Raw genomic sequence first — 25,706 nt, 5'->3', positions numbered from 1 at the left:
AAACCCCAAAAACCTGAGCTCATTGATTCAGCATAACGTTGATTCAGTGCTAAACCACCATCAAAAGAGCTCGACATTTCGGAGCAGCATGAAACGGCGTACAAACGCATAAAACTCCAGGCATAATTCAGTGCTAATCTATCCCTCGTGGCAGACACATGTGTTTAGATATCGTGAACTTACTCTGGAAGACCTGGTAGCATTTATGCGCCTTGCTGTAGAGATGGCGCGGTGGCATTGGGCCGTGGTGGGCTCCTAGCAAGCTTCCTCGCAGACGTCGCTTACACCACTGTTTTGGTGGGCTCCTAAAGCTTGCGTGGCGAGGGACTCCCGGAGTTCCTCCATGCTGGACACCCATCATGACGAAAATAGCCAAACCCGAAACAACCAGTGTCATGGGCTCCATGGTGGACACGTTCTGAATTATTTAGATTATCTTCTATAAGCAAGCTTTAATGTGCCAACTTTCATTCCTCAGACAATCTTCTGGGATCCAAGAATTATCCCAAAAAATCCATTATGTATTTAGAACTCCAGTTGCACTTTAAGACTAGTTTTTTAATCTCAAACTCCCCAAAAAACAACCAAAACCTCCTCGTTCCTCATCACGGATGCTTTAATTCTTATCTCAGCACATGATAGAACTTTTTTTAATGAACCAGAGACAATATGGTCAGTGAGGGCCACTCCCCTTTTTTGGATTTCAATATCTTACACATAATAACCTTTATCCTGTTCGCTCGGTTTGATATTCAAAGCGAGTTTTGGTGGATGTTCTCTCTTTTCTTGTGATGTCTCTATGCGTGTGAGAGAAAAAGGGGTCCCTTTCGGACTCCATGCTGGGGCGTCTCTTTCAACATGGACGGACCCCCCTCATCCACCCCGGGCTGTATCGGTATGGGGGCGAGGGTTTGACACAAGCAGCGAGCGAGAGGGAAACACATACCCTTTCCCCCTGACTAAGACTATTTTACGCCTCCTTTTCAAGCAGCATCACCTAACAAAACAGCACAGGCTAAAACAAAAACATTCTCCAAGAACAATACTCCCCATAGAGAGACGAAAAGCTCGCCTTCAAACATGAAAGAGGACAAAAATGTCACATTTTTATCTCAACGTGGGGGCAGTGCATCTTGGGACTTCATTCAGGAAAGCATGGGCGAGATTTGAGTCTCAATGCAGTTTAAAGTTTAATGAGATTTATTTAGATTAACAATAATAGATTAAGCAGTATATTTTTAACCAATAACCATATGAAAATTTGAAAGAGATTCAGAGATCAATGCTTTATGTGGTGAGAGGAAGGCCCTAGTAAATCATCTGTCGGCTATTTTTAGACCAAAAGCGCAGCCCGTTTACACATCCATTCCAATATTATCCTCTACCACTCCTGCCAAAAAACGTTCAGATGTTGTCCTTGAGAGTAAAATCGTGTTTATTTCCTGACAAAGTTAGACACTTTAAAATTCAATACACTATGCTGATGCTTCCCTTTCGCTCCAGGTGCTGGAAATAGATAAGATGCTCAAAAAGACGGAACTGAGTCTCTTTTATAATGACATGTTATAAAATGATCTATACTTAAAAGATTTCATATTCTGAACCATTGTGAGATGACTATTGGTTGACAGTCAGCCCTCAGTTTAGTCGTTCTGACTCAGGGTACGTTTACAGGAAAACTACAGTATGTACTAAAAACAGAAAAGTTTTTCCTGTTCTTCATGTACCGACGATAACATTGTAAAAATGATCCCCGTTCACACGAAACTGCGAAAAACGGACAAAAAAACGGTGTATTATTCATGCCAAGCCAGTAGTTGGCGATGAAGAAACACTACGCTCCTATAGACTGAACACAGTGATAACATGACATGATAACGGTATCGTTTTCAAAAACGTGCACTTTGAAACCCATTTTTCAAAAGTTTTCAGGCCCCCAAAACACAGTTGTCGTGTAAACAGTCCCTTATTCCAAGACATGGAACATTTTTCTAAATGTGTGACCCATGCTGGCAAAAGGAGTCGCAATGAGCAAATAATAATAAAAAAAAAAGAGTTATTGTTATTTATTGTTAGTTGTTGTCATTCTCTATTTAAAAAAACAACAACAAAATGATGTTTGATTTGTTGGAATCAGACAAAAAAAAAAGTCAATTGAGTCAAAGTCAATTTTGAAGTGAACCATACTTTACCGGTCCCTGGTAATAACACCAAATTTGACACACACCAAAACGAAACCAAATATCTATAGGAAAAATATAATATTAAACTTTTTTCCCCTCATGATACCTCACTGAAATACTATAATTCTGTGTATATGTGCATATCGTGACAACGGAAAGGTACTCCTCTCAGAAAAAGAGCAAATAAAGATAATTTTAGATGTGTAATTGCTATTTGGAGCACTGGGATCGCTAGACGATGGCTTAATGAATACATTTTTGTGAAAACCTCAAAAATAGACATTTTTCACTTGTTTTGCCTGTAGCTCAAAATTATCTATTATATTGTATTATACTATATATATTAGTGCTTTCAAATCGATTATCATGATTAAGCGCATCTAACAAAAATGTGTAAATATATGTGTGTGTGTGTGTGTGTGTGTGTGTGTGTGTGTGTGTGTGTGTGTGTGTGTGTGTGTGTGTGTGTGTGTGTGTGTGTGTGTGTGAGTGAGTGAGTGAGTGAGTGAGTGAGTGAGAGTGAGAGAGAGAGTGAGAGTGAGATATATATATAGAGAGAGAGAGTGAGTGAGTGTGTGTGTGTATACAAGTACTGCATACACACACACTACAAACTTTTATGTTAGATGCGATTAATCGTGACTAATCGATTTGACAGCACTATATTTATACTTCGGGCTGTTGAATGCTTGAATCTGATTGGTTGATGAACGTTCTAAGGTGTGCAATTATTTTCATGGAAATGCACGGCTAAGTAGTTCCAGGCAGGTCTTGACCACATTACAGTTTCATATCACTACGCCAAACGTCCTCACAGCCGACAACAGCAAAGGAACCAAAACCCACAACGACACTTAACAAGCAAATAAATATAGTAAGCAATAGGATAGAAATTATTTCCATATTTTTTGCCACAAAATTACTTTTTATTATGTATGGAAAGCACATACTCTCTTTCTCCCGCTCGAATCATGTTGTCAGCACTGCTCTGATGATTTTATCAGTCAAATATTTAAAAGCTACATGACATTTCTCACTAGCAAGGTAATAATGGCACTGTTTTTGAAGCAGATAAACGTACAGTTTTGCTCTTAGTAGAGACTCTGCTGCCCATCACTAGAGACTCTAGGTAATTAATTCTCTCTCTCTCTCTCTCTCTCTCTCTCTCTCTCTCTCTCTCTCTCTCTCTCTGAGATGTGACAGTGTCAGATCCGCGTCATGTTCGGCAGCGGCAGATCTTTAGCAGCCTCTAATGATGTCTGTCATTAAAGGGGTGATGGTAATATAAGAATATACAGGAAATATATTATATCCTGTAAGTTTCAGAGCTGAAAACGTCCTTGTTAGTCAAAGAAAAGCTTTTATTGACACCAGGCCCAGCAAACGCTCCATCTCAGAATGTGCCCGGCTATGACGTCTGAGTGTAATGAAGCACCGCCTCAACAGAAGAAGAACAACGCCTGATTCTGTAGCCCCGCCCACCGACTCGTGCCACTAACCTAACACAGGCCTACATGGAGCTAAACCACATCGAATTTCTAAACATACCACATAAGCTTCATTCGGATTCCAATATTATGAATGCATGGATGAACTTTATTTTTAATGAAAATCCAGCTCACGTGGAGAAGACATTGTGCGTCTGTTCCTTCATTTAACCACGGATTTTTTTGTAAACAAGAGACATGGATTTGCAGACAGGATGAGATTACATGAATGAATGAATGAATGAATGAATGACTGAAGCAACACACTAATGTGAGTAAAAAATGTTTTTATATGTGATAGTATTGCACTGTTACAGATCGTTTGATATCTATTGACTATGTGTACGTGTCTAACTGAACATCAGCACGCTGTCACAGGCTGGAGAATCCTTTATTTGTGGTGTTCTTGGTTCATTGCGATTCGGGATCAGACTCGGACATGTATGGGCTAGGTCTCGCAAAGCCCAACGTCCCAGGGCTGTGTTTTTCAGACGGTCTACAAAACGTAAGCCCAGCCTGCCGACAGGCTATCTTAAATAGTGAAATAACATTCCTTTCTTGATGTGCTTTCACTCTCTTGACTTGATATTTGAAGGAAAAATACAATTGCGGAAGTTTTGATCATGCAGTGTGCAACGTACTTGCGCGCTTCTATCCACCGATCCGGCGGGCCAAGTAATAAAAAAATTATATTCCAATCAATCGTGGGTGGATGAGAGATAAATCATTGTGTTTGTTTGATAAAGATATTTTGCGAGCTCTGTGGGACAAATCATTTCGGTTGCCGTTTCTCCACACACTTTCAAAACAATTCCTTGTGTACTCACGGGGAGCTGAAGCTCATTAAATATGCAAAACTGTTATCCAATCCTAGCCGTGGGCGTTTAATTCCAAGTCTTCAGTGCGGCACGCCCATCAAAACCCAGTGTTTCTTGAGAGAGCCTCAAAACCAGGGCAGAAAATAGCCTTTTACTTATTCATTATGATGTTTTTGAATGTAAAAACAATGCGGACATCATAAATTGTCCTAAGACAACAGTGTAACATTTAAAAAAAATAAAAAAATCCGTTCATTACACCTTTAATGTAACAAAGGGAACAGAGAAAACTGTAGCTTTAATACAGATTAATCTATATTTAATTTATAATTTATGCAGTTAAGATTGTAAAGTGTTTGATAACTTTATTCAATTTCTGTACATTTATGAAGGCCACCGGTAAATATTACATTTATTATAATAGGTTGATGTGAAGATTGATTTAAGTTCACTTAAATAAAAAATTAAATAATTTTTTAAAGCCTAATAAATGTTGAAATTGGTAGCGTTCAATTATACTGTAATGCTGAATGTCTATCACTAAAGTTGGACTTCATTCATAAAGAGATGCTATTACAACCATTTCTATTTATTCAAAAAACAAAGGACAAAGAAAAAAAGATAATCTAAGAGGTCATCTAAAAAAGTTTGCAGGAAGGTACAAATCATCTGCAGTGTCACCGTGTTAACCCAGCTATGATGAAAGACAGCAAATCATTTCTGGAGTGAAGTACAGGAATGCAGATCACACAGCTGCCTGTCTGCAATAATGCATATACGAAGCTCCGTACAGGCACTGACAAATCTGTGCGGATCTCAGATGAGGAGCGAACCCTGTGAGGACAACTACGAGTCGCTAAGCCTCTGACCTTAGACCTCTGACACGAGGCCACACCGGCTGGGAAACACTGAGGTGCACTAAGTGCTACCCTGTCATTCCCAGAGATTCTTCCAAGCAGAAAACGTCCGTGACTTGTCAGCCTAGCTAAGAAACAACCAAGCTAGGTTCAAGCGATTTCTCAGGACATCAGCGCAAGTGTTGTCACTGGGAAAGAATGTCTTGCGGAGGGCCATCTGGGCTGCAACCAGGATACGGTTCGACCACAGATTCACATTAACAACATCAACCAAAAAGTTGAACAGCATAAAACATGCTTTTAATCAATGCTGAGAGATTTTAAAGGACAAAAAAGAACAAGCCGTGAAAAGGTGAGGCACAACAGAGCTGAACACTTCTCAGACAAACAATATAAATGTAAAAATACATCCGACAGGAAAGCGCACAGAGAATGGGAGTCTAGAATTGCATGAAAACAGCATAAAGAGGACATTCTATTCATTCATTGCAAACCCTGTGTTGTGCTTTCAGAACTAGGGGCGGATGGGCTGGGGGGCGAGCTGAACAAATCTGTTTCTGTTTTGCCATTCAGAGAGGCCCTCCATGCAGAACCCTGCCACGACTGACATTACAAAAAAAAAAAGACAGACGGTGAAATGAGGGAAGTGCAAAAGAACGTGAGAGCTTTGCATTACACCGCAATTGGAAGACACAAAAGCTTGGCTAACGGGTAAACAGGCTGTTGCGTTTCCCCTCGCCTGCGTGGGATGAATCCCCTTCAGCACCCAATATCTGTTTATCACATCGCACCGAGGCTAGCATTTGATTGGGAGAGATCGATTTATTTATTCATTCTTTAGTGGGGAAGCCTGCAAATAAAAGTGTACAATATGTATGTGTGTCTCACCTGTGTATTGGTCAAACAACCAGATTAAACTGGACGTGTGGATCCACATATGCTGACATTGAGCTTGGCTCTACGACATCTAATTTGCACAATGCCATGCACGAGTGCACCAGGAGTAACAGGCCGACAGGATCCAGATACATTAACAAAGAAACAATGGTATTTTGGATAACTATGGGACTTTTCAGCTTGTCCCAATCTCTAACTAGCCTCATCAGAAAGAAGCACGTCCCACTGCTCTCCGTGTACCCTTTATGCAGACTGGCAAGAACAAGACGCATTGTGTTTTCATGCTTAATTGGCTTAATTGGTTTACTGGTTGGAGAGGCGTACATGAAAGGAGAAGCTGTCTAAGAGAAACTGAGCCAAGTAGAGCCTTTGTCTTTGGCTTCCATGTGCCCTCCCCACCTTCACAACAGGGGATTCAACCAATCGGTGCCTCGCAAGCTGTTGGACAAGACCCTCACCAGCAGTCCTGCTGAATTATTAACGCAGCCCCACAGAGCAGGAGCGAGAACAAACCTGGGGAAGTTTATACTACACTGCAGCAAGGACAACTGGATATTCCTCAATCAAAGCTTATGTATCCTGAGCAGACATGTTCACAAGTCCCAGCGGTCCAAGTCAAGTCTCAAGTCTCAAGTCTTTGAGGTCCAAGTCAAATTTCAAGTCTGAAGTCTTTAGGGTCCAAGTCAAGTCTCAAAGTCAAGTCTTTGTTCTATTTTTAGCAATATTTTTTTCAGCTAGTTATAATTAACAGTCTATTGAACTATCAAAACAGATTACTTTTACTTTAAAATTGCATAATAAAGCACACAAAATACTACTTAAATCATTACTATTACTTTCCAACTTTGTACAAAATTTTAGAACCACCACAAGGGGGGTGGGGGGAAAGTATTGTGTATTTTGAGTTGCCGTAATTTGCTGTAGATCTCAAGCAATGCTGGATAATGTAGTCTTCAAGATTTTTTTAAAGAAATTTTCTTTAATTTTACAGCTAAGCTGCAACTCTTGGTCCACACTCCAGTCCAGTGGTGGCAGTAATAATAATAGTTGTCAACAACCACCAGATAAAAAAAGAAGAAGAATGTAGTCTTCCAGTGAGCGCTGGTGGTAACAAAACAGTAAATGACACAAAGAAAAACATTTCTATCTGCGTGTCTCCAGGGTTTTTCCTGGGTCAAAAATTGTCTTCGGTGGTGGCTGACAGACATGGTCATCCACACACACAGTAAAAAAAGTACCCTACCCACGTGATCTGTGAGCGCAATACTGGCAATAAATGTAAAATAAATGCAAAGAAACCATTTGTAATTTTTGCTTATCTTATTTTGATATCTGACATTATGTATGATCTCTTACCTTGATGTTTGTTTCTTTTGTTCCTCATTTTTTACACTATTTACTGATAATTGTTTTATAATCATATCAATATTAAAAAGTAGCATAAAAAAATATTAACAAATAGCCTAATTTTCTACCTTATACAATTTAATAAAATAATCAGCTAGCTAACAACAACTTTGTCCGTGGTTTCACCCAACTCCAGTCTAAACTAAATTATTTTATATATTTTACTACACATTGTCAATATAAATAACCTGAAAATACTGCAGATTATTAAGACTAATTCTTACTAACCACTCTTGCTAAATGGGCTGAGCACACTTGTGTTCTCATTTCAGATGTGTTCTGAGTAAAAGATTAAACTGATTCTTGAGTTCAGTGTTGGATAGATCAGTTGTTCTAACCAGTCGTTAAAATGATTCGGTTCAAATGAGTCATTAGTTTGCGAATAGGACACTAGCAGACGCGTTGTGTGTGAATCCCGTCTGTTAGAACATCGCGAAAGATTTCTCAACACACAGAAAACACTTCATAACTGGACAGGATTTGTTTCCCGTTCATTGAAAGTATGGTTTATGTCAGCTGGTCAGAGAAGAGTCAAATTTTTTTGAGTGCAGTTCACACCCAGCGGTAATTCAAGGGAAAAAATGTCCGAATGCGCCACGTGCAACATGGATTCGGTCTTTCGACCTTTTGCGCCATATCACAAGTGCAGCAGTCATCTACATCACTCATAAATCACAATAACTGATCAAGTAAGGCTTTGGCGGGACACAAATTTGTTTTGGCGGCCGCCAAAAAATTTCCAATGCGGGAAAAACCCTGGTCTCGTTTGTGGAAATGAGTCAGACAGGGTCATAAATTGCGTACGAAAGTGTTTGTCCAATCCAGATGCAAATTAACTTGGTAAATCTGGATTATATGCATATGTTAGTAAACAGCCTTCTTTGATATTTGCTGCTGCAGCACATATTTGTGAATGAATGAATAGTAAAAGGTGGCGTTTCGTGCTGTCATGTGGGGTAGTAAATACTAGAGAACATACCCGGGAATGCCGTGCCAAAAGACTTTCTCTTCAAGTCCATGTCAAGTCCAAGTCAAGTCTCAGGTCAGTTGTTCGCGAGTCCAAGTCAGGTCGCAAGTCATTTTTTTTGCAACTAGTCGCAGACTCGAGTTTCCATCTCTGATCCTGAGTAATGATTAAAACATCCTTGTCTTACAGCACCACCAAAGTGGAATTAACTGCCAATCTCCGGGACAAAAGGGAGACAAGAGGTGTGCATCTAAAGTTTGGTTGGCACTTGCAAAGGTGTGATGTACGACAGTTGCCTCCATTTGTTTTCTGGCGTGCAAAAACCCAAGAAACCAAGATGCTGCATTAAATTCAGCACAAGAAAATTGACTCTCAAATGGAGTCTAAAATAGTCATTCTAACAGAGTGAAGCTAGTATGGCTTTTGACTGGTTAGCCGACCCAACCGTAGACAAAAATAAATTGAAAACCCTGCACTTCATTTTGATTTGATTCATTTAGGAATGCACAGGGTGCTTCTTTCTGATTTAGAGAGAAATAGACACATTCTTGAGCATTTACTTTCCAAATCACACTGATGTACAAAAACATCTGCGCCTGCATGTGTAAATTCATATCTCTCAAGTGGATTCATTTGCACCACAAATGGGAGGATTTACAACATGTTTGACATGGTCTAACACATGGAACTCACATGTGAGACGGATCTTTACAGTAATGGCCCAAAAAGTTACTTTTCACCTCATTCTCCTTCCCACACGCTCCAATGTTCAACCTCCCAAACTTCTTACGTTCCCTCTCTCACGTCCTCTGCTTTTAAAAACACGTCCTTCCTCCGACAGAAACACTGCAAGGGTTGTCTTCCTGCTGCTGTCAGCTGCCAAAACACGCAGGTTGCAGCGATGAGCACTATAAATATGATGTACGGCTTATGCAGTGCCACTGACCTCACAACACGCGCCGAAGGAGAGCGGGGGAGCAGGTGCCATGCAGATTTATGACACTCAGCGAGAACTTTCACCCTCCACATACTCTCATGCCCCAGCGAGCAGAGAGTCCGGCCCGTGATGGCTGAACATATTCACTCCTCCGTGACAAAACAGCATGTGGGAGAAATACAGAGGGAAAGTAAAAACGTGCAATTGTTTGGATGCACTTTCGTAACTTTGCCTGTGGCAACTGGCACTGCTTAAAAGTTCTCCAGCCACCCCCTTGTTCGGAAAGTTTTGGAGAGTTTTAAAGTACTGTTGTTGATACTGGAGGTTTTTTTGGGGGGGTTCTGTCATATTCAAATAAACTGATGGAGGTTGTCATTTCTGTGGAAATTGCATTTTAAATATAGCATCACTACTCAATGTCGTGTGCGAATCAGAATTTTTCTGAGCTACATGTCAGCATTTCTGGATATGCTGGTTTGGAACCAGGACACGGTTTTTCAAATCTGCCAATCAGGTAGAAACTCATTTGACATTCATGAGAGGACCATATGGACCTCCAGACTCAACATAAAAAGGGGGGCGTTGAACTTTTCTTTTTCACCCTGTCTTTTCCCTTCAGGAAAGTGCATGCCACTTATGACTCAAGCTTAAAAGCGTCTACTCTAGAATTTTGAAGGCTATTTCATCTTGTGTACCAAATGGCGCTTAGCTAGCACTTGGCAACGAAACCATTTTGTATTCCCTCACCCATACTAATCTCAGCGGCAATAATAAACAAATTTAAATTCTTTATCCCGTTCCAAACAGGCGTGTTGCAGAATAATGAGAGCCTCAGCACCACCAGCTTCTTATCTCCAACTAGTCCTCTCCTTTCATTCTCCACAGCACTCCAGTCACTCTTGACAGAATTAGCCTGGTTCAGCATTGAGAGTTTGGCCTGATGGCCCTATTTCCTAGTACACGGGGAGAGTTAAGCTCCGGGATTTGTGTTGAAAAGAGATTGGATGGGGTAAAACGAATATAAGAAGTGCCCACATCCTCTCCTCTTGTGGAGAAACCCCTCTGGTTGACTGTGGTGGAGGTAATTACATCTCAAGTGAGTTCGGACCTAAAGGAAGGACCTGCATTTGGCATGTTTTCCACCCTAGGGAGAAGCAAGCGCTTTGTGGGGAATATTCTTTGTGGATAAGCTCCATTGTAAGAGTACTTGTGTTCCATGAGGGGTGGAAAATTTTAACCCTGAACGTGTGGGAGATTTGCATTCACACATCCCCGAGGCTAGAAACCACGGCCACTAATAATACAGGGCATTAGGAAGGCAGTCATACTAATGATTGTGGGGCCTTCAAGGTCAGGTCTTTAGGCCTGAGCAGGACCCTGTAATGAGGATGCACAGGAGACGGGACTAATAGAAAATTCAGTCTTTGGCCCTGTTTACAGCTGGTACTAAGATACAAGTAGAGGAGGGAGACACTCCCGTTTACACCTGGTGTCTCTTTTGTCCACTTTCAACCACTTCTGTCCGGATTTCTTCAAGGGGAGGGTCTATGGGCATGTAAATAAATAAATAGGCATTTTCAGATTTCCTACGCAACCAGAGATGATGAAAAAACACTTGGAGAGGAGCAGCTTTTAGAAATCAGCCTGGCTAGCTCGCTTCCCATAAATTTTATGCGTTTGGTTAGTAGGCGGAGAGTAGGAGCTCTTTTGTGGCTGTTGGAACGCATTTGACCTCATAAGAGTTTACTCTATGAAAGCAATCCAGTTGAATGCGTTTTTCGACTACCACTGGAAGTGGAAGCTCAAAATGTTTTAGACGCCGTTTACACCTGTATTTAGCGTCGTCCACTTGTTATCGGATCGACCAAAATGCATCATAATGCCAAGTGTAAACATGGCCTCAGACTGTCACACCCAGACAACCAGGTGCATATGGAACCACCGGACATCAAGGATTACGCAGCATATTGTACCCTGACAGTATATTTAGTGTAGTTGCAACAAGATGCACGAAGACTATGCGTTACAAACGGATGAAATACTTTATCATATCACTCAATACATAGCTTTTCATTCTATTTCAAAGATTCAATCTTCGATAAGGGCAAGGGGTCCTCTTGCCCTTATCGAAGAGGTACATTACACTTTCATGGCATAAATTTGAAAAGCCATGCACAGATGTCTGGACAAACATTTGCCGTGTTGACCTTTCCTACTTCCCTGCAGTCTCTCTTCCAAAGAGTTGAAATAAATAGCCTGTCAGTGCTTACACAAGGGATCTGTTCCATTTGTATAAGGAAACAGTTCTACAAAATAAAGACAATGCTCATTTTTTGGGGCTAAGGGCTTTTGAGACAAAACTACACAGCCATTCTCTGCACAATAATAGTCTACACAGATTACAGGCATGCTCCAAATCCTATTGAGCTAAAATATTTAAATAAAATACATTAAATAATACTTACATAGGCAGCTGCCTTCTATGGCAGCATACTAACTATAATGGGACATCATAAGTGACTGATCTGGAACTTTCTATAGAAACCTTTTTTGGGGTAAAATAGTTAGCTTTCAAGCCTTTTAAACTATTACTGCTACAATCCAGTATTGAAATAATTACATTAATTATACTACCATTAAAAAAATATATATGTATGATTTTCTTATTAAAATATCCACACAAAAAACACTAGAACAATGTTATATATTTGTTGACTTGTGTACTTACATTATCCCAAATGTTTCCAAGAATGTTTAAATCCAGAAAACTAATCATTGTTATATAGCTCAACACAGTTACCGTATTTTCCGGACTACAAGTCACTCCTGAGTATAAGTCGCATCAGTCAAAAAATGCGTCATGAAGGGGAAAAAAACATATATAAGTCGCACTGGTCTATAAGTCGCATTATACTGGACTATATCGCCAGCTTCACACCGCACGCGCAAGCGTTGGCAGGGCAGAAGCAGTGCGGAGACAGCACTCCAAACTTTCTTTCTGCTGCTCGATTACCGTTTTCGGCTGCATATTTTACTACCTGCAGTTTGTAATTTGCAGAGTAGGATTTTCTTCATGGGGGGCATTTCGTTTGTGTTCAGTCTTTCTCAGTTGTCTTTAAGTTAATGTTTCGGTTAACAGTTTTTTCCGTTTTCAGTTGTTTTCAGTTCATTTTTTCAGGGGTAGGCAACAGGAGCAGCATAGAGCCCCACTCGCAGCTTTAGACGTAGCTAAATGTTTATTCTTGTCAGTCAGTATGAATTAATTTTGATATATAGTCGCACCTGACTATAAGTCGCAGGACCAGCCAACCTATGAAAAAAAGTGTGACTTATAGTCCGGAAAATACGGTAGTCTTATTGTTTAAATCTGGTTTTCTTGATTTACCGTGAGTAATTCTGCCGAGAAAACACACAGAGTAGCATTATAACATAACTTTCAACACACTCAAATGTATCTAATATGAAAAACAGCGCTGCGTTATAATAAAAGCTCAACAAGCCACATGTTGTGCTTTTCTCTCATTAGCAATCACCCCAGCGGCCTTGTTCCGCTCCCACCCTGCTTCATACTACAGTAACGTTAATACATCTTTAATACATTAGCTCATCCATGAATATGATTTCTGCCCGAGTCCCATCGAATTGTTTTCCAACAGCTGTCATTAAGCTACGCCTTTATTTTGTATAAGTGACCTCTAGTGGCAAAAAATTACATATTGTGCCTTTAATACTTTTATTCAGCAAGGACACATTAAATTGATCAGAAGTTCTGTTCTTTTGAACTTTCAATTTTTAAAAATACAGTTTCCACAAAAAATATTAAGCAGTACAACTGTTTTCAACATTGATAATAAGAAAAGTTTTTTGAGCAGCAAATCATCATATTAGAATGATTTCTGAAGGATCATGTGACACTGAATACTGGAGTAATGATGCTGAAAATTCAGCTTTGCCATCGCAGAAATACATACAAAAATATATCCACATAGAAAACAGTAATATTGTGGAATATTATTACGATTAAAACAGCCTTGGTGAGCATAAAATACTTTTTTCAAAAACATGTTTTTGTACAAAAATCTTACTGACCATACTGAAACTTTTAAACAGTAGCGTATGGAGGAAGGTAGGCTCTGACACTACAGTAATATCTACAAAGAGCTCTCAAAATGTTTGCAGAAAGTAGCAGAAGAGACATAAAAAAGTTTGACGACAATATGTAACATTATATGCCTCGAACACTATAAAACTCTAAGTCAATGAAAGAACTAAAATATGTTAAAAATGTCTGCAACAATACTCTGTACCTTTTTTCTACCATAGTCAGGCAGGCAATAAGTATCATTTGTACTGTATCTCTGTCCTTGTGAGATTCTGAAAGGAAGTGCTCTCTCGAGGCTGTAGTGTCATTCTCTATGCTCTATACCAGCTATTCTTGTCTTCCACTGGATCACCCACGTAGTCAGAGCCGCCTTTTCAGTTATCGACTTGTTTCTCCAGTGAAGGTCAAAATGTTAGCAAGCTTTCTCTAAACATAACACTACACACTGCAGGAGATTCTCTGCTCTGGCCCCACCGGGCCCCAAGAAGGTGAACTCCATTTCCACTTAAGCAAAAAGGGTCAGGGATCTTCTCTCGCCGATCGACTCATCTCATCGGAGTGCATTTAATCTGGAAATTGAGGTTCTGGCTGACTCTACTCCTTTAAGTCACAAGTGTCAGAGCATTCATGGCTTCTGTCACTAAAATAACATGGAAAGGGTGTCCAATTTCCACAGCTTGACTTAAGTAACATTTGTAAAGAATACAAACGGTTTATAAATGGGAAAACCTCGCTCAATACAGATGCACCAGCAAACCCAAGGTGAAGGTTATGCAAAGCCATCCATGCAAAGCCAGGCAGAATAAAAGACTCTACAGAAGAACATGCAATAATTGGATCAGAAACAGGTCATATCTGCATAAAAACGTCTCGTGTTTTCACCGGCAACTCCAAATTTTTCTTACAAAAAGTCAAAAGCTCAAGGAAGAGATGAAATGACACATTTGAATAAGATATTTGAGAGAAGTTCCATGGCAAATATAAAGCATTATTTTGAGGTAAAAAAAAAGCAGTACCTGTGTAGCCCAGAGAGTTGTCATCATCGTGTTCTGCAGTGGGGGCCTCTGTGGCCCTATTGCTAGTCCCCTCCTGAGTCCCCGTGTCTGTTGGAAGTAACACAGACTCTGAGTCCTCGAGCAAAGAGTACTGGGCCAACGGCAACATGGTAGCACCCCAGTAGCCCTGATACCAACAGATAAGCAGTACTAGGCTCTGCAGACAGTGACTTTTAAGAAGTCTCTGTCTGCCATTCCAACCTCCAAACTGCATTGTCATATCAAGAAATCACTGCAAACTTCCTCAAAACACCATATATAGAAGCTCCAAGGTGTTACTCAGTTGTTAGCCATTAATCCATTGGAGAATCCCAAGAGTGCGAGTCCTAAATATGGCGTTTTCCTTCTCTTCACCGGCCTGAAGAGGTGCAGTTAGCCCTGAACGTCTAGGTGTATGTCTGAGGAGTGACAATGTGTGCCCTTTTGCGGCAGACGGTCCTATAGAAGCACATGGGCAGAACTAGGACGAACCAATTGCAGATACACACACAAAGTCACTGACACACACCCTATTTAGCTCTATATACAGTCATTGACTAAACTAATTCCCCAATCAACGCATGTCGCTTTTCTGGAAGATAGACTGACAGCCCTCCTCTACGCCGGGTTTAGAAAGGGAGGACCGGGCAGGGGGTGTGGCAGATGCCCCCCATCATGGCGAAGTGTGGGATAAATCAGACTGGGGCCATGCCCACTTCCATTGTTGGGCACTGACAGGGGGTTAATTTGGGATGAGGGGAGGTGAAGGGGCCTGTTTAATATAAAGAGGGTCAGAATGGGCCAGATGACTGGGAAGCATCCTGTCAGGACCGTCATGCACCGTGAATGAAGATCGGCATCATTTACGGAGATAAAACAGCAGACAGGCAAAACAAAAGGAAGTCATTGGAGAGCACTTAGGGCTCTGCGAAGTGTGACCACTGTCTGTCCTTTCGTTCACCCTGTCGCTAAAGCTCTCTGGCAAACAGTGCCACTGTTTCGACATTTTAAAGTCATAATTGAGTGCTTGAATGAATTTCAGGAGAGGTTAAATGTCTATTTTATGACTTGGGCCACACTAGCCAGCTCTTCTGTTGAGTTGATGCGTTTAGTGAAATGACACTTTTAGCCTGCTAAATGCTGAGATGGCCGTTTCTCAACAAACACCTCGCTGAGTGCGTTTGCATAATCTCAAGGTTGTGACCGTCAAGAGACCATTGGCTATCTTAGCTTTTGTTGGGATCATTCAAGCTGTCAAAATACAACACTTTTAACAATGTTAAAGAACAGATTCTGTGTTCACGGACGTTCACAAACACTTAACATCAAGCATGCAAACACATATAAGTCTGTCTGTTTGTGTATAGACACCATATTGACATTGCCATAGTTTTACCATAGTAAGACCACCATTGTCTTTTTTTTAAAGCATATAGAAGTATATTTTCGAACATACAACGATCAGGTATAACATTGAGGTGAAGTGAATAACACTGATTATCTCTTCATCACACCACCTGTTAGTGGGTGGGATATATTAGGCAGCAAGTGAACATTTTGTCCTCAAAGTTGATGTGTTAGAAGCAGGAAAAATGGGCAAGCGCAAGGATTTGAGCGAGTTTGACAAGGGCCAAATTGGGATGGCTAGACGACTGGGTCAGAGCATCTCCAAAACTGCAGCTCTTGTGTTCCCGGTCTGCAGTGGTCAGTATCTATCAAAAGTGGTCCAAAGAAGGGCGACAGGGTCATGGGCGGCCAAGGCTCATTGATGCACGTGGGGAGCGAGCCCTACACAGCGTAATTAGCGAATTAGATGAATTAGCGCAATCCACAGAATTCGGAAAAATTGGATCAACCATTCTTCACAAAATTACTACACACAAATTTCTATCAATGAAAAACAAATTTACATCTACAAATCAACTATTTTAGATAATTTGCTAATACTTTCAGCAAACAAATCTGCTCTCACTTCCATTTTACAGATATTTACACATCGCTCTCATGCAATTTTTGTTCCATCTGAATATACATATTTTGTTCTAAATGTCTGACAACTGTAATTCAATAATCTGAATATTTACACCTAATTTCACCTCTAAAATAAAAAAAAACCTATGAAATGTGTCAGATTACTTCATTTTCACAAATTTCCTCCAACAACTGATAGAGAAAATGAGAAAAAGCTTATGAGATTCTATGTGGGCCAGTATATAACTACCAAACCAATTCTCAGGTCAAAGACATGCTCCACAAAGACATTGACCTAAAAAAAAATATAACTGACATAGAAAGCTCAAATATATTTGCACAAAGTACAGATACTGTATATCCCCAAGGATAATCAATGCATGAATATTCATGTTCCAAAACTGACAGTAGGATATGTTTTATTTTGGGGCTTAGAGGGTGAATACTTCACGACTCATTAACAGGTGGTGTGCCCAGATGCCCTGGAGGACACACAAGCAAAAACCTGGTGCTCCCTCATATTCAAATGGCCCTGATCCACACAATCCGATCCAAAATGCCCTGCCTCCCCTGATGACTAATTAAACCGAACCTTATGCGGCTAGCTGACATGTCTACATGGGCACATTAGGAGGATGTTCCCCATGCACCCTGGCTCTGCTCTCATTTTCAAACACACAGCCTGCTTTCTCGATTTCTGGCTTTATTGATTTAAGGAGAAGGTGATGTACTAGCTCAATAACAGTGGACCCAGACAACCGATATAAACACAACCACAACAATTGGATTCGTTCATCTTATTGGCTTTAAAAATCAAGGCCATTTGTTGGGTTAGCCATCAGTCAGCTAATTATTTTTGAAGACAGGAGAGGGCAAAGGAACTATAAAGAAAAATGAACGACCATGTTAATCAGTATACTTTAACTTTATTTTGATAGCAATTTCTCATTTGTGGTCAAGCTAAAAGGCCCTGACTTATGAAAGGGGTGACGTGACCGAACTAGGATTGGACACAAATGAATATATGCAGAAAGAAAGAAATATGTGAATGGCGCACCCAGACTGCAAATTACCAAAGATTATGTTGAAAGATTGTGTGGAAGGACACAGCTGCTGGTCTGCAGAAAAGAAGAAGAGAGCACACTTTCTCTTTGAAGCCGCACACACGGAGAACATTTGATTACAAGATACAGAATGTAACCACTCTTCTGAAAATAACATTAGATCAAGCTGGAAACCTGTTTAAATGATCTGTTAAAACCATAAATTAATAGCATTGCTTGATACCTGCAATAATAATCATATTAACCAGCTTGTTAAGAACAACCAGTTAAGAACAACACACCTACAGTTTAACTGGTGCAAACTGCTCTAATCTGTTTTTTTTTAGAATAAATAAATAAAATGTATCCATGGCTCCCTGAACTGCCCAAGCCGCCATGATACTCTGAGCTTCCGGCTCCGCCATGGTACCCTGAGCTTCCGGCTGCGCAAGGGTACCCTGAGCTTCCGGCTCCGCCATGGTACCCTGAGCTTCCGGCTTCGCCAGGGTACCCTGAGCTTCCGGCTCCGCCAGGGTACCCTGAGCTTCCGGCTTCGCCAGGGTACCCTGAGCTTCCGGCTCCGCCATGGTACCCTGAGCTTCCGGCTCCGCCATGGTACCCTGAGCTTCCGGCTCCGCCATGGTACCCTGAGCTTCCGGCTCCGCCATGGTACCCTGAGCTTCTGGCTCCGCCAGGGTACCCTGAGCTTCCGGCTACGCCATGGTACCCTGAGCTTCCGGCTCCCCCATGGTACCCTGAGCTTTTGAAAACGTGTTTCAAAGTGCACGTTTTTTAAAAGGATACCGGTATTGTCTCTGAATAAACTACAAAAAAAGGTTGTTGTTTTTTTAAAGGGTGATGTCATGTGCATGCGTATTACATTTTCAGTCTATAAATGCTAACATCGCCAACTACTGTCCTGGCATGAATGATACAGCATTTTTTGTCATTTTCGCAGATCCATGTGAACGGCGATCGTTTTCACAATGTTGTACAAATATACAAAACTTCAACACGTTCTCACTCTCAGTTTGTCACATAATGACGCTTGGTCAGGACCCTTTGGCATCACTTTTTAATGCACAGGGTACCCCTTTAGCACCATTTTTCATTGTACAAGGTACTCTATTGCTTTCAGTTGTCTGCCTTATGCATCAGATCAAGACACATTTAATTCTTTGCATTTGTAAAAGAGGAAATCATTTTATACATTTTTATTTTTTCATTGATATTTTAGAGCAAATAAAGTACAGTCACAGGTATGTATTGCAAAACCTGACCAAAAAACCTGTATAAAAGTACACACAGTCTTATCTCATTCAAAAGATACACCCAAACATTAGCATTACACAATCGGTCACGACACACGAGAGACAATGCCATTTCACAATCTAAGCTGACGTAATGCTTCTTCTGGTGGAAATTATTTAATGTGTGTGCAAATGATCTGAGCCTGATGGTGGATGATGACGGTGATTGTCTTTGCCTCTGTTCCTCACACAAATCAATCGTTTGGCCTCGGGACTTGGAATATTTGTACTTTTGAATAAATTGTGCCTGAAGTAGTCATATCTGCCTGTTATAGCATGTTTTATATTATATAGTACACATATGGGTAGGTCTAAGAGTGTGGTTGAGTTGCATGCTCAAACATGTCTCAGTGTAAATAAAAAAGTGAGAAGTGAGTTGGGAGTGAGAATATGTTGCAAACAAAAAAATTTATATCTACATTTAAATTAGGCAAGAATTATCATCAACATTATACAATAGGGTTACTTAGAGTTAGGAGTTTGTGAGTTTGTTCAAATCCTTAACTCAAAGTACAAGCAGCAATAATAATGAGGATAGCCTTAGCAAAGCACTGCAACCAGATCCGGTTTTTGAGAGAGCAGCCCATCAGTGGATTTCATCAGGGCTCCAGCCGGACCACACCAGGGGCCGTGGTTCTCTGTGGGTCTGATTAACTCTCATATTATTGAAAATTACCAAGGGAGGGATTATGCAGATGAGGTCCACACAGTGGGCAGGAAACCAAGCATCATAATGAGAGACTACTGAAGAGGTTTTCCTTCTGTAAGGGACGTACAGACAGAGAATGGGGGAGAGGTGGTTAGGAGAAATTAAAGGGTGGTTTCAGAGAGCTTAGGGGAACCAGACCGTCTGGCATCTAGATATTAAATAAAGTTGTGGCCATAGACATATCTATAGTGCTTCTGAGGTTGTTAGTATTGGCCCGCATTGTATTGCTTTTAGCTCATGAAATTTAATGCAATTCTTAGTTACGTTTCAGTAAAGTTTCTACAATAAAAGTCTCAAATGTCTCCTTAGATGCCTTAAGAGAAGTATAAATAGAAACAAATGAAACAATTGACATACAATAACAGTATACTGAAAAGTACACAGTATACTGAAAATCTGATACAGAGTTCATTTTGATTTCAAACATTGCTATAAATGGCGAATCAAATCACAGTTTGAGATTAACCAGAAGAAAAGTGAAACATTCTCTGAAAAAAAAACAAAAAGAGAATCAGGAACATTAAGCAAGAAGTTTCCATTTGTTTTCTACTTAGGGCCCTATCATACACCAGGCGCAATGCAACGCCATGCACGATGCAAGTGTTTTTTGCTAGTTTCAGCTCGGCGCAGTTATCATTTTTACGTCGAGTGTCACGTTGATTAAATAGCAAATGCACTAGCGCCCATCGGTTCACCCATGGGCGTGCTGGTCTGAAAACGAGGTGTGTTCAGCCGCATTGTTGGTGCGTACCTATTTTGACAAAAAACATAAATAACAAAAACCTGGTCAATAGTGCAGCAACAAAAGTCAATAGCGCAGTATTTTTTGTGTTATTTAAAGGGCGCGTTAGTAATATGCACCTCTAGGTGGATGCACAACACGCGTACACTCTGCTTATTACACGCACAGGGATGCGCAGCAGCACACAAACATGTTTAAATATTAAAAATAAAAGGATTCCTCTCGGGAGAAGTGTTCAGTCTTTCCGCTCGCAAATTCCGCCATGTAATGAATCCGCCGTGGCACAAGCACAACTGGCTCTTAAAGGTAATGGGAGATGAGACTCTGATTGGTTTATTGCACGTCACGTCAAAAACACACCCATGACTCATTAAAAGAATAGAGACAACCCTTTTGGGCCATGTGCCTGGCGCAAAGACCGGTTTTTCCTTCGTTAAACTAGCAAAAGTGGATTCGGACACGCCCTAAGTGCACCTGTGCCATACACTCAGATCGTTAAAATATCTCATTGCTTTATAAGAGAAACAATTGAGATATTTAAAAAAAATGTAACAAGCATGTGTGCATATAAAGTATATTAATCACCAACAATAATCTCTATCATTAGTCAAATAAAAAAAAGTTTTTCTTCTTCTTTTTTTTTGGCAAGTATTTAATTATTTTAGAAACACGTTGGATTATGCACCAGACATTATACAACTCCGTGTCTTCACACAGTTAATCAAAACCATTTTTATCAGCCTTTTTCATGCTATAGCCGATATGCTGATGGATTTAAATCAATCAAAAATCAGCAGATAAATATTGCCGGCCGATACACCAGTGCATCTCTAATAACTCAAATCCGATGCCCATTTGAACCCGTCCTGTGGTTAAGTGTCGGAAATGCCAAGCATATGTTCACTGCCGGTCAATGGCATAAGACAAGAAAGCTAATATTGTTTAATTGGTAACAAAATAATGACTCTCTATGAATAATGGCTTTGAAGAGCCTCCCAACCTCATTTCCTTTGAGTGATGTGGTTGGATGTAGCGATAACATATCCACTTGTTCACATACTCAACTAAGAATGTGAACACCAGACAAATAAGTCCAATCATCTGCTGACAAGTTGACCTGAAACACACCCAACAACCACTGTCCAAAAAAGCAGCCAGGAATTCGCCAAGGAGAACGTCTGATTAGCGGCGGAGCGAATGCTTGTGGCTCACAGAGTCACTGCGGTCATAACGTCTTCAAGTGCCGTAGGAATAATCCTATCAATCTACGTCAAAATCACGGCAGGCCTGTGAAAGCCAGAACAGCTGGCGAGGTCTCACGCAGCTAAACAGAGCCCATGATGGGCATCGCTCAGGCCACGGAGGTTAAAGGCTTCAGTACAATAAGCTCTTCTGTGGCGAGTAAATGAAAGCCACTTCAGGGCCTGAAGACCGTGGTGAAAGGGCACAGCTGTTGAATGCAGTGTCATAAAAGCCAAGAGTTACAACCATGATTAATGATGAAGCTCTCCACAAGGACAAACCACCTTCAATCTGACAGACACGCTTTGCGAGGTTTCACTCTGAGCTCTTCTTCAATTTTATGAGGACATTTTTGGAGCTCTGAAGGCAATTGTGTACTTAGAAGCCATTTCGTGTGCCACTAAAACGGTGCAACACATTGAGCCTTGGTGCTCAAGTTGGCGGATGAAGTTCAAATCACGCTTTTGACACTAATCAATGTCATTCTTTCATTGTTCGTTGTATTAAGAATAACAACCCACTACGCACACCTTGGCAATAGAATCGCCTTTGGCTAGTACATTTTTTTGTTTAGTCACCAGACTGATATACTTTATTATATTATACACGCTCAACATCAGTCAGCATTAGACTATGTTATGATGTTATGATAATCAAGCACTATATAATGATAGAACTTCAGTCATTAGAACTAAAACTGTTGGAAGGCATGTATTAATGCATATTTGTCATTTAACTGAACTTTGGACTGGCGGTGGTGCTTAAGATATTGTTGGTGTTTCTGTAAAAAAAAATTTGATAATAGTAATTATATTATATTATTAAAAGATAATAATAATAATAATAATAATAATAATAATTCTACTACTAATAATAATATACATTGCACTAAGGATTGATGAGCTGCTGGGTCCATGAATATTAATCACGTTGACAGCATTCGCTCAAACTGATTTGCTGAAATCAAAACAGGGACAGGAAAAGATGAGCGCCAGCCAATGAGATTGCTGTTTGCGCATTAGTTCCGCCCACTACCGGAAAAAAACCCGGCATATCTTCTGCTTGTTCTTCAAAGCTGAATAATTCAAAATGAACTCCGTCATTTTGACAGGAAAATACAACAAAGAATATTGTTAACATGTAGCGCGTCGATTTTGTGTGGTATGTAAGACTCTCACGCTCTCTCTCTCTCTCTCTCTCTCTCTCTCTCTTGCGCGCACATTTGTGTGTGAGAAACTAGCTCGGCAAAGCGACGGAGTTCTTCACACTAGAGTTCACGGTACGTCAGATGAGCTGTTTTGTAATCGTATAGATCACTTGACAAGAGCGAAACTCTCAAGCGTTCATTCAGATGCTAAACTTATTCTTAGCATTTAACACACACACACACTTGGGAGTAAAATCTGAGAATTTATTAGCCAATGGCTAATGATAGATATTATTTAATCGCCCAGAGTGATGTTTTACTCGCATTGTAGAGGGTTGAATAAAAGGCAGGCCCACCTCCACCCTGGCCCCACACAGAATAACGACCAATTTTAAAATTGGTGCGATGTTCAATTCAGTTCCAGATTTTGAGGGAGATCATGGTTTTCGGCCGCTTGGTATCAAAATTCAACTTGTTATTTAATAACTAGAAAGCAGTATTAGAACGAGACTGCGGTCTTCATAAACATTAAACCAGTTTTAAACCGTTCACGCGGAAGAAGACGTGAAAGAAACTCATACACTGCGCATAAACAGAAAAGCACCCCACAACTGAAATTAGTTCTCTTTTGTGTCTTGCGTTTAAACCGGCAAATACACTCAAAATTATGTCAAAATGGCAATTTTGGCGAGTATCCTCGTAAGCAGTCTTGAGTTAAAATAAAAAGTCTTAATGAATGCAAACAGTTGGGAGAAAATCTGATATGTGTCAGATCCGTGCATTTGGTCTTAAAGTGACAGTAGCCTAAAACTCTGCTCATGACTGATTAACTTCTTTAGCTTTAATAAGGGTTAATATATATTTATTTTATACATTATAGTATTTTGTACTGAATACTGGTAGACCCACCTGAAATCTGTTTATTTCATTTGTATCTTTGTTCTATTGTATTTATTTGTGCTATTGCTTGCAATTTGTTCATAAGTGGGTTTTTTTTTTTGTACATTATTTATTAAAATACTATTTATTTATTTATTTATTTTTGTGGTGGGACCAGTTAAAATTTTGGTAGGGCAAGTAACCAGTAAACTCCTTAGCGTTGAGCCGTGTGTATTTCCCTTTTAAGACCTGCTCCTTTTGTTATAAAATAGTTACAAAATCTTTTACGAGGAAAAAATTTAATAATGTCAAAACTCCGGCCCACCAGGAATGTCACTTGGCCCATCTCAAAGCTTAAAAGGGACAAAAAGGGGGAAAAGTAGAGCTTAATGTAGCCTACATTTGAGGTTTAAAAGCAATGTGTACTTGACTTCTTTCAAAAACATTTGAACAGTAGTGTAAATAATTATTTCGTCCTAATAGTTTTTTTTTTTTTTTTTTTATCCTGCACCGTATAAAGCCCTTGTACAGAGACATTCATTCTGAACACTGGGTCCGAGATCCACAGTGCATTCCTTCAAGGTCATGGTCCTTCAAAAACAATGTTGTTCGAAAAGGCCTTTCAACAGTACAAGCGCTCCTCCAGCCTCACACCACTGCCATCATTAGCAAAGTGCCAACATGACAATAGAAGGGGAATTCTTCTAGATTTATTAAGGCTGTGACAGAACCTCGGCTAATTCACCAGAGCTCCAGTCTTTGAAGCTGCGTTTCTCCACCCTGTGTTCATGTCTGAATCGCATAAATCTTCAACCACCGCCACACTTTGTTGTGGGCAAAAGAGTCGAGGTTTCATCCTGAAAGAATCTCTGCTTAATGATGACACATTCTTTGCATGTGTGAGAAAGAAAGAGGGAGAAAGTGAAAGATGGCTTTTACTGTAAGTATTCTATAACCTCGCTCATACTGAAATGAGTATGTTATATGGGCATTCTTTAATTTAGGGGTGCAAAACTCATGCTGCATCCTAAATCGTCTACTCATACGATACCCCTTTTTGTGAAGAAAAGTACATATTTTTGAGTGTGTAGCAGAATAGTAGGCAAGCTTACTACTGATACTACTTCATCATAACTGCATCTTTAACGGGCCGCTCTGTTGCTCAGTTATGTGCATCCTGACACCGCCTAAACAGCCCTGTCAATCATCTTGTCACATTCAAAATCCTCCACATTCAATGTAATCGGAGAGAAATCTAGTAACTTCTGGTTCTTGAATCTGATTGGCTGAGAGCCTTTTCCAGCCATGCAATATTCTACTAATATCACACAGAAACCTCTTCACAATTAGTTTCACACTAGCACTGTCGTGGGAAATCTATGGAAGAGCCACCACAGAATAAACAGTAAGAAAGATAATTGCAACTTTTTATCTCGCAATTCAGACTTTTTTCCTCAGAATTGCGTGATATAAAGTTGTAATTCCGTGTTATAAAGTCTGAATTGAAAACTCTTTCCCCGCCAGCGTTAAAAAAAAAAAAAAAAAGTTGCCAGCCACCGCCAGGGTTTTTGATCATTTTACAAAAATGTAATGGCCCATAGAATATTTTGTTGTATGAATATCTGAGCATGCAATATATCAGACAAAAGAACAGACCCTCTGCTTTTAAACATAAAACCTGTTTCATTCTAGCTTCATGCATTCCTTTTTTATCAACACTTAAATATGGGTACGTTTCATAAAAAAGCAACATTTTGAACAAAAAGTTAAGAAATATGTTTTTGTCAAAGACTACATCCAGATCAGATTCAGAGCGATAATCAAACACAGATCGAGTCCATCAACACCCCTAATGCTTGCTCAGTCCTATAGCTCGTTCTGGGATGACATTTAATTCAGTAACATTAGGTTTGATTGATATTTAATGTTTAATGTTGATGATCACGTTGCATCTGCTTACATACGACCGCTTGT

At 40.1% G+C, this 25,706-nt stretch overlaps 1 protein-coding gene across 1 annotated transcript in view; it reads right to left on the bottom strand.

Moving 5' to 3' along the window:
- The window catches only part of robo1 (roundabout, axon guidance receptor, homolog 1), a gene marked incomplete at its 5' end in the record, with an annotated part of 366,802 nt that overhangs the window by 221,677 nt on the left and 119,419 nt on the right, over nucleotides 1-25,706 (bottom strand). The window contains one exon of the mRNA XM_079823622.1: nucleotides 14,672-14,758. Coding sequence (XP_079679748.1) covers nucleotides 14,672-14,758 — 87 coding nt within the window. The remainder of the gene's footprint in view (nucleotides 1-14,671; nucleotides 14,759-25,706) is intronic.

Source organism: Gobio gobio, assembly GCF_949357685.1.
Source record: "Gobio gobio genome assembly, chromosome: 8".
NCBI lineage: Eukaryota > Metazoa > Chordata > Actinopteri > Cypriniformes > Gobionidae > Gobio > Gobio gobio.
The sequence above is the reverse complement of the archived record's forward strand: the minus strand, read 5'-3'. Positions and strand labels throughout refer to the sequence as shown.